Here is a 10,463-nt window from a genome sequence, read left to right on the forward strand (position 1 = left end):
GAGAACCAAGAGAATGTGGCCACCCTGAATCTGCCCCAGATTTATGATGATCCCCTTTCAGGGGCTAGCACAGACTGAGAAGAAGCATTTCCTACACACCCCAGAAGGAGCAGATCAGGGATCCACACCTCCCTGGAGCCTTGTGGGTATCCCTCCCACAAGGTGAGTTCTCAGTGAAGGCCAGTCTTCATCATTCCCTCTGTGATCTGCAAGTCACACACACACACACACACACACACCTATTGCATTCTAGCCTCACAAAAACCTCGACTCACAGACTCACAGTAGTAGAACCTACAGCTGGAAGTGTCTGTGAGAACAGGGGGACACTGAGGCCCACAGAAGCAAAGGCCCTTGTATAATCCATGGTTCTCTAAGTAACTACTTGAAATTTTTACCTGCTTTTGGATTGGAAGACTTGCACCCCCCCAAATTTTTTTTCCAAGCTGACTGACTGTCTTATCTCTCTCCCTATCGAGTTCCTCTTTTGGCAAAGGAAGGGAGGGAGGGAAAGATGAAGAAATAAAGTGAGGGAGAGATGGGGAAAAAGGAGGAAAGGAATAAAATGAAGGAGGAAGGGAGAGAGGGGGAAAAAAAACAAAGTCATTGAAGAAAGTTGATATGATTCAGTAAACTGCCTTTCGTCTTGCAAAATATTACAGAGGGAGGCCGTGTTATGTTAACCTAGAGAAAATCCAAGCGGTAGGAGCCTGGGACCCTGGCAGGTCTCCTTCCACATCCATCCTGAAGTCAGCCTTCCCTTCCATCCCCACCCCCATCTCCTCCCACTATCCCCCTCCACCCTCAGCCTACCTTCACTGAAGACAAAATCAGAGACGATATCAAAGGGCTGGATGTGGACTGCGGACAGGATCATGGTGACCGTCTTCTGTGGATCGCTGGAGGCTAGTGAAATGCTCTGCTGAGCTTGACACTCATAAGACTTTCCGGCTGGGGTGACCAAGGCAGAGAGGCGATGCGAGTTGGCAGTGTGCTTCCCCGCTGCAGGGAAGGCCCAAAGCAATGGTTAAGCCTGTCTCTATGGTAGATGGCAGAGCCCTCATGGCTCCTAACCTCCCTTGCAGGAGAGTTGGCTCTTGCCTCTCAACTCCAGACCCTCCTCTGATCTTCCGTATGGCCAGGCAGTGCACTGCTTTGCCAAGGCTGAGGCTCTGCCTAAGGCATCAAACAGTGTCTAAGGACAAATGCACCAATTCCTTCATAAGCAGGGGCTCAAAACATTCATGTGGAATTTTTGGAATTTCTTTTTTGGAAGAGGAGCATGATGCCTGAAACCCAACGCTTTTTACTCTATAAAACCTAACCAATGGAGATTCCAAAGACACAGACAGAACAGTGACTTGTTTTTCCGCATTTCACACTGGCTGACAAAGAATAAAACATCTTCTTCAACAAAGCATGGCTGATTTCTGGTGCCTTGGGCAGACTCCTTTGCATATGTCTATATATACACCCTCTGAAGGCTTGCCTCTTTTTTCTCCTTTTCTGGCAAATGTTTGTTTGTTTTTTTCCCCCTTTTTCCTTTTATTTTGGGAGGGGTCTAATTTAACTAGGAAAATGCTTGAATATGAAGTTTGATGAAGAGAAGAAAATGCTCTTTGTACTGTAATGATAAAAAAGGGTGAAAAGGGAGAGATGCCATATGTATTCATGTGCTCAGTAAAAACCTTTCCCCAACTCAGGTGCTCAGGTGATCAAAGGCCATATTATGAGTAGATTAGACCATTTACAAAATTAATTGGTTAATTAATTAACTGAAATGTGGTCTTTGAGAGCACCTGCACATGTAAACGTTGTTATTTGGGGAGTGGATGCTCCTCTGACCATGATATGTTTGGAGAATCTGGGTGAATTGTTGGAGTGATGGGCAGGAAAAGCTAATAAATTAGACCACGGTTCAGAATGTCCTCTGGGGTGCCTGCAGTAGATGACTGAAGATGGCATGGGGGACATGCTGCCATGCACAAAAAGATACTGAAGGCCATCAAATATTGACCCAAAAGGAAAGTCATCTTGCATCCTTCAAAGTTCCAGCACATGAGATGAAAAACCGAGGTGCAGAAAAATAAAAATACAGTTTTGCCCTTCTCTGCGCTCCTCTAAAGTACAAATCATAAGAGGTCGCCCTGAAGCAGCAAGTGGAAGACAGGCCTTCAAGAGACGACTCATCCAGAGTCAGGCCACGGGTGACCCATTGGTCCTTGGCCTGTGGTTTCTTGTGCATCTACAAGGCCTGAAGCCCACCAGGCCCCACCGGTGCTTCCGTTTCCACTGTCTTGGAGAGCAAGCCAGGCCAAATTTGGTCCGGGAGCAAAAAGTCAGGATCGGTTTCCATAAAATTTCCGAATTTCCTGAGGAATCGGGCTTCCACACCTATGCTCTCTGCAGTGTCCGAGCCTTTCTCAGGCTCCCTCCCCAGCCCTGCTGGCCTCTACTCACCGCTGACTGCGTCTTTAAAATGGGTCTTCTCCGAGGAGTCGTAGACAAACTGGACTTTGCTCAGCCTCCACGTCGCCTCGGGTCCCTTGGACGTGTTGTGACTTTCCTACCGAGCAGGGGAGGCGCGCGTCAACCGCCCTTGCGGCTTCCGGATCGAGAAACCGAGGGGTGGCCCCTGCCCACACCTGCCCGGGAGTCTGCACCCCTTTGCGCGGTGGGCTCGGTGTTACCTTTACAAATAGCATCTTGAGTGTGTACGCGCGATCCACCCAGAACACCTGCAGCTCCGACTCGTTGTGGCCACAGCGGCCCATCACCTCAGCTCCCCGGGTCAGTGAAATATCGGCCTGTTCCGTGATCAGCTGGGAACACAGACGCCCCGCACCCCCTCAGCGCGCCTGCCCCCAGTGGGGGCTGTAAAGGGCGGGGAGTCCAAACTCCGGGTTGCACGCCTGGGCACTCCTTTGCGCGCGCGCTCCCAGGTCCGGGAACATGCGGTTAGATGCTCTACGTGCAGACCCCGCCGTTAGGGATGCAGAGAGAAGGAGTTACTTTCAAAGCAGGCAGGGCGAGCAGAAGGCGTTACAAGCCGGAACCCCCATGCAGCATACGGGAGCAGCTTGCGGGGGCACAGGGGGAAAAGGCGGGCCACCCAGGTCTTCATTGGGTCTTGAGGGAGGGTGCCCTTCGCCCCTTGAGCCCTAGGAGCAAGCTGGGAGGGAAAAGGTTCCTTACATCGACGTAATTGCTGGCCCACACATCATAAGGGACAATAAATTTGGCTGCAAACTCTGCCATGAGACATGTCGTCCCATTTTCCCGCACCACAAATATATCTTTTTCAGGGTTAGTGGAAAGGCCTGAGAGATTTTCCACTTCTTGTTCTGCCATGATTCGAGCCACTGAATCTGCGGGGGGAGGAAAAATATCCTATCGGTTCCGGGCTCAGTAAGCCCACGCGTCTCTGGCACAAGGGTGGAGAGATCGTGGTCTACAGGCTTGAGGTGACAAAGTTCCCTGCCGGCTGCTATGCGGTCTGCGAGCCCTTTCTCTAACCTAGCGCCAACAATTCAACTCCGTTGCTATTAATTTTTAATAAAAATAATTTTGTTTAAATTTAAGCCTCACTAATTTGTAACCCGACTGGCCTTTTTCTTTATCACAGGATTTTAAACCGAATCTCTCTTGCCAATGCTCTGATCCCACGAAGCAGGGCCGTACAGCACTGTGTCTGGGATATGGCATACAGGTGTGTGGCTCTCTGGGGAATTCCCCGCCACTAGTGGGAAGGCCTTCCGCCCCCTCCCTCACCCCCTAAAAAAAAACAAAACAACAAAAACCGCAAAACGTGAAGGGCCACATTGTGACCTTAAGCTACTGACTTTACTATGCCGGTTCTATTCTCTGCAAAGAGTGCACCCTGCTCTCCCAGTCGCCGAAACGCTACTTACGGAACAGCATCAGGAGAATTCGAAGTCTATCGAAGCTGAGAACGGCTCTGCCTCGGAGATCCATGCTTGTCTAGCAGCGAATGAGGCCAGATGTGCTGCTGCAGAGGCTGCCCGAAGAGGGAATCCCTCAAAGTCGCCGCTGGAGTGAGCCGGGGTAAGCGAGGGGCGGGGGAGCCGAGAGGGAGGAGGGAGGGAGCGCGTGTTCTCTGCGCGCTGGCGAGGGCTTGGTGTCGGATGCTGCACCGACCGATGCAGGCTGAACACGAGTCAGCTCACTGCGGAGGAATGGACCGCGCGGCGAGGGAGCTGTCCACGGCTGCGAGTGCTGAAAGGAATCGGTTGTGTTGCAGGAGTGATGGTGGCTTGGCTTGTGCAGAGGGCCAATGAGATTTTGGGGGGCTAAAATTCTCCCTGAGTCTGTTTCCTGTTCAGCAATTGCATCCGCAAAGATGATTCAGTCCTGAGAAACTTAATGGACTTATTCGATATCCCTGAGAACAATTATTAGGTGGTGTAGATATCACATATCACATACCTGGGGTCCTAGCTTCTGAAAATGCATCTGGATCCTGAAAGAAGACGGTAGAGCACAAATTGTTGCTGCTTTTGGGGTGGAAGAGTAGGCAGGAATAGGGAAGGAAAATGCTATGGCAACAGTTTCCTGCATTTAGAGACATCTTCTCTCCTCTGCTCTCAATGAGCTCATGGGTTTAAAGTTAAATTGACGCCTCCTCAAATGAGGCCCTCAGTCAATGCAGTATATTATTTTCTATGAGTTCTGCTCTCTGGTTGCATGAGGACTCTGAACTCTGGGGTCACCTACCTACCTACCCTCAGTCATTATATTGTGACTGCTCTGCCAAAAGGAATGTGAGAAAAACTGAAGTTTGTGAGGGTTATCTAGGGTCTCTTAGGACAGTAATGTTACATAGTTATGTAAACACACACACTCATATTACTCTTCAGCCACTAGTGGAACAGAAAAACAAATACTACTGAGCTAATTCCTATATTTGCATTGTTGGTAGTTCTTTCTCTTTCTTTTTCTTTTTTGCTCCATAAATCAGAATCAGAATACAGCTATTTCAGCAGCAGACATGCTTTCCTCATCAATTGTAGTGATGTCCAAATATGTCATTTCTTAGAGGATTTCATTATGTGAACAATCAGTAACATAAAGTCATAAAACAATATCATATTAAGGAGTAAATTACAAAGTATTTTCATGTTGTGAAATTTGATTCTCTCTACTACCTTAGAAGGCAGGCAAGGGAAGATACACCTTATTGTAGTTGTATATACCCCAAAACTGAGGTTCAAAAATTAAATGACCTTCCCAAGTGTCATATGGTCAGGTAGAATTAAAACAGAAAAACCACATGCTTTAACTTTGTAGGGACCATCTTCATTTTTTCTTATATAATACTTTGATTCCCAAATATACCATATTTTGATTTTCATAAAGATCTTTATTTAGTGACCAAATAACAAGCTAAAACCTAACATTTCTATCACTAACTAACATTCCTGAAATGTATAGAATGCTGTTTTAAGTATAATAATATTTTAATATAATATTTTCTCCAAAGTATCTATATAACTATTATTTCAAACATATTCTTGTATCGGTAATTAGATCAATGCTTTCATCTTTATTTTTATCTCTGTATTTTGATAGTTCATCCAAACATTTCTCATGAACTTTAGATAAATGATTATATATAGAAGAATTGAGGCAAAATTGTGACTGATATAAAGTCAATTATTATCAGTTGAGAGTGGAAGTTGTAAAATTTGTATGCCTTACAATTTGTCATGTTAGCTATTGTTATTAAACACTTATTTTCCTGTAGTACTGTAAAGACTGGAAACAAAGATACACATGTAATGAAGCATTTATATTCTCCCTCTCTACCTCCAGCACTTTAATGAGGAAAGAGATGACTAGATTTCAGTCCAGGATTGACTAGTTATTATTTTTTGTGACCTTGAACAGATTTTGGTGTTCCTCATCTAAAAAAATTGGGGTAATATCTCAGGGAGTGGCTGGATAGGCCAAATGAGCCAATGAATATGAAGCACTCAAAACAAAAGACAAATTAATTTAGTCCATAAACATTAACAGAATACTTACTACTTGCATGCTGTTTGGTGTTTTGGAAAGACAAACAAGTACCATTCTACAAGTAAGACAGGTATCTGTAAAAGATTATGACAGTTTCTCTTGTGATATATATTGAAGCTATCCTCACTTTGTAACTTGTTAAAAAGGTCAACTGAATCAGCTGATGATTATCTGCTTTAATAATAAAATATTAGATGAGAAGTGGCATTGGTTATTAATCTTATATTTTTGTAGTTGATTTATAAACCAGATGGTGGTTCCTTTGAAAATGGTTTCCTTCATACCTGACATAAATGATCTTTGCTGACACAAAAGAATATTTGAAAGAGTTAAAAGAAAAAAAGGAAGAAATGTTAACCCTTTCTTCCTGGGAGGATCATCTTCAAAACATAATAAATCTAATGCCCTTCTAGGTATTTAATCTTAAACATAGCTTACAAATACCCATTAGCCTCTTCGTTTTATCCCCAGTGATTCTTATGTTGCAATAGGAGTAGGATCATTATCCCTACAATTTTCACCTACACCAATTAAACAAGGTTTTCATCATCCTTTTAAAAACCTCAGTTATTTAAAATTACTTAGGAGGTGATAAAGGAGCAAAACTCACCATTAAATCATATCTTAAAATGCTAATAAAGTTTCCCAGAACTTGCTCCATTCTTATTTCTAAAACAGGAGAGAGGGTACGAGAAACTGACATAAAGAGTTACAGTCACATGGCTGATGGCTGTGTCAGTTTTCATCCTTGTTGCTGGTGGTCAATACACAATGTCAGGAGTAAGTGTGATCAGACATGTTGGCTTTGGAATCTCCTCTAGATCCTCTACATTCTTCAAAGGATTCTCTTCAATTTATGTGCTTACTTAATGAATTAGCCTTTATGAATCTCATGCCATTCATTGGGTGATTGCCCTTTTATACAAGTGAAAGAAAAGGCCCTTGCATATATAGAACTTCTAGTTTGAATGGAAGAAAATAAGAAGATACATGAAGGTGTATCATAGACACATGTGTATGTATAGCTATTTAGGGAAAGAAGATGTAAGGCACCCCAGGGTAGGCCGGAATGGACCAAAGAAGGCCTCTTCAAAAAGGCGGGTTTTGAAAGAAGCGGACAAATTGAACTGGCATGAAAGACAAGGAAGGACAATGCAGATGGAACAAATACATATTGAATAGTAGAGTCAGTGCAAACATGTAACTGTTTATCCTTCCATGTTTATTAACTTGCAATAAAGAAGAAATTAGACCCCAAAGCCCACAATGCTTTATAGACTACATTTAACTTATTTATTTAATAATTTACCAACATATGGCTTTGCAAAAGAAAGGCATATGCAAAATTATCCTAAATAAAATGAAATATTTAAATTGTTAGGTGCATCTCTTTATACTGGATTGTACAAGCAATTGACTTGTATTTTTAGAAACAAGAAACAAATTTCCCAAAATCAGGGGGAAAATGTTAATTAGAAAATATATTCACAAGCTTCAAAAGGGGAAAGCTATGCTTTGTTGCAGCTGAAATTTGGCTTGTTGATGCTTCAGTACAGCTTACAGTGAAACGTAAAAATGTATTCTGGCTCTGTTGCCCCACCACCACCACCAATGAGAGAGAGAGAGACAGAGAGAGAGAGAGAGAGAGAGAGAGAGAGAGAGAGAGAGAGAGAGAGAGAGAGAGAGGGAGGGAGGGAGAGGGAGATAGGGAGAGAGAATATGGGAGGACACATGGGTAACAGAAGCAGGGATAATTTAACTATACTGGACAAGATGTACACAGCTGTTATGTGAAAATTACTACTTAACAAAACCTTTTCTTCTGTTCAACTTATCACTGAACAATTATTTGATTTAATTCAATCACTGCCTTTGAATACCTTTGAAACCCTTTCTAGGATAGAAACCCTTTGGGGATAGGAACTGACAAATATTTTTTTTTTACATAACTTGACAAACCCTGTGATATTTGGAAAGCATCAGAAAGCTGATTGCAAGGTACTAAAATATTTGGAAAGAGTCAGAAAATTGAGTTTGGGCCTCCAATGCACTCAGGGCAAAAGTCCTTGATGAAATTTTCCTCATTATTTCATTTTACTAGTCTCTCCAGCATCTAGAGAACAAAACAAGAGCCGTTTTTGGTAATGATGGTAACCAATAGAGGAGACAAGGCCTCAGAATAATAGCCTTTTCATTGGCAAAGTGTGTTTACACTAAATTCTAAGAAAATGTCCTTTTATGAGTTCATTAGAATAAATGCCTTCATAAGCTTGAATTTAGGGAACAAAGTCCATATGACAAACCCTGAATAAGCAGATGGTGAGGCCAGGTAATCATTCCTGAAAAGTTCAATAGCGAAGGATTTTTTTTCATTTTTTGACCTAGGAATTTATAATTAGTTAACTATTCTGATCAGTTTTAAGTTAGCTACCACTAGATTCAATGTGTAAATTTTTAGGCCATGGAGTACAATCCTTTCTGGTTTACTAGCAGTGAGGAAAATCTCAGCTTGGGGGCAGGGGACTTTTCTTTAAAAGGCAACAGTCAATTTAGAATTTAAAAAAAATCCTTTAAGAAGCATTTTCTCCAATAAATAACAACTACCTCAATGGGCCTCAGGTTAGAGAGTCTGTGGCTCATTTAAAATAATTTGCTACCTGAATTCTGAGATAATAAAGTTCCTCGAAATTTCTTTTATGATGTGTCACAAGGATCCCTTGTCTCCAGTTAACTATTCTTTTAATTGCCTGTTTGAAGTTATCTGCATATTCACTTGCAGATGTGTTGGAACTAAGGGAAATTGATATTAATTACCATGATGGGGAGGATGAGAGTGGGATGGCCAGTCTGTTTTGCTTCAAAAGAAACTTTGCTGGTTCAGACCTGGAGTCCTGGGTTGTAAGGTTGGGATGTTTCTATGAATGTTTTTGTGACAACATTTCAAGACGCTCCAGTAACCAAGACGAGGACACGGGAAAAAGTCTTCAGTGTATTTGAAAGGCGACTCGAATGGAAATCTACGAAGCATCGTTAGTTAGGACTTTATTACTCCACTAGCGACAGCTTCTGGGAGGAGTGGCTTCACCTCCCTTGTCTTCAACATGCCCTTCCTAACGGATCCCTCCAGGACTAAATGCCCCGCTTCTATGCATGACCTTAGTTGGGAAGTGTTTTGAGCAATTCCTTTCGAAAAAAATGAATGCTGGAAATTCCATTATTAAAGCGTAATATCTCAACATGCAAGAAGTACGCGCTAGTCAGGACACATGGGCTGCGGCCGCGGCATTACCTTTGGGTGGCACCGAGGCGGGAGGTGGTTGCTCAGGGCTTGGAGCTTCACAGGGCGCTTGGGCTTCGGATGCCAAACCTGAAAGTTTCTGCGGGCGAAAAAGAGGTGCGCGCTGCTGCCGGGCGCCTAGTTGCTAGCACCTCGAGCTTGCCACGACCTCAGCCTGGGAAAGCCGTTGGCGCCTGGCATCTAGGGTGGACTCCTGGCATATTCACGCAGCTGTTCCCGGTGTAGAGGTAGGAGAGAAAACCCCTGCCCAGGTGCAAAGGTGAGGTCCATACCAGCTCCAAAGCCAGGAAAGGCGGGATCAATTCCGAGGGTGCTGGAGTTGAGCAAGTTCGGGCCACGGTGACAGGGGTTTTGAGGGTTAGAAAATGGAGGAAGAAAATCCCTGGCAGAGAGCGCGCACCTAGCTCCCTGCGACCTTCTTTGGAACTCCTCCACCTACAAATCTCGGCAAACTCTGCGCTGGGGCAGCGAGAGTGGGTGGTGGGTGAGACCCGGCGCTCTCCGGACCTCGGGCCTTTTAAGTCCCTCCTGCACCCTGAGAAAAGTCCGGAGACTTCGGGGGTTGGGTGGGTGTAGGGTGTTAAAATGGGGAGAGGGAAGAGACCCGGTTACGAAGGCGTCGCTTCTCTCCTTTTCTCTTTCTTCTCTTTCTAAACCTTCGGGGCTGTATCCACACCGGAGGGAAATGCCCCCGAAGTGTCCCGGAGGCCCCGTTTCCAGGACAGAAATCAGGAGGATGCTGCGCTCCAGGCCCAAGCCTTGGACAACCCGGGGAACCCGCGCAAGATTTTCCAGACGGGGAACAGATTTACTGAGAGGAGATCCGGGTTGAGTCGGCTGGAGGTTCACAGGCGCGCAGACAACCCCGCGGCGTGCAGCTGGGAGCACGCGGCCGCTGCGGGCGGGGCTGGCGGGCGCTCGGGAGTGGACCGGTTAGGGCCGGGGAACCCGAGGTGAGGGGCTGAACTGACTCACCAGGGTCGATCTGCTAAGCTCCCTGGTCGCTAAGTGAAGATCCTGACCAAGAGGAGAAGTAGGACTGAGACTCCTCCCTCCTCCCATCCTGTACCCCGGCAGAGCGCCCCGGGCTGCGGGAAGCTCAGGCCTGAAAGTCTTGTCTTTGTCTTTC

General features: G+C 44.9%; 1 protein-coding gene across 2 annotated transcripts in view; it reads right to left on the reverse strand.

Moving 5' to 3' along the window:
* LAMP5 (lysosome associated membrane protein 5) overlaps positions 1-9,414 on the reverse strand; it is a 21,230-nt gene extending 11,816 nt beyond the window's left edge. The window contains exons 1-6 of one of the 2 annotated variants that reach the window (XM_019635275.1): positions 9,326-9,414; positions 3,912-4,236; positions 3,196-3,368; positions 2,691-2,822; positions 2,461-2,566; positions 814-1,002 (exon numbers count right to left, since the gene is read on the reverse strand). In XM_019635275.1, the coding sequence (XP_019490820.1) occupies positions 814-1,002; positions 2,461-2,566; positions 2,691-2,822; positions 3,196-3,368; positions 3,912-3,975 (664 nt within the window). In that variant the 5' untranslated portion in view covers positions 3,976-4,236; positions 9,326-9,414. Of the gene's footprint in view, positions 1-813; positions 1,003-2,460; positions 2,567-2,690; positions 2,823-3,195; positions 3,369-3,911; positions 4,654-9,325 lie in introns of those variants that run through there. The other variant, XM_019635274.1, reaches the window with a different exon arrangement.
* Positions 9,415-10,463: the final 1,049 nt, after the last annotated feature.

The sequence above is a fragment of the Hipposideros armiger genome, unplaced genomic scaffold (assembly GCF_001890085.2).
Source record: "Hipposideros armiger isolate ML-2016 unplaced genomic scaffold, ASM189008v1 scaffold_20, whole genome shotgun sequence".
Taxonomy (NCBI): Eukaryota; Metazoa; Chordata; class Mammalia; order Chiroptera; family Hipposideridae; genus Hipposideros; species Hipposideros armiger.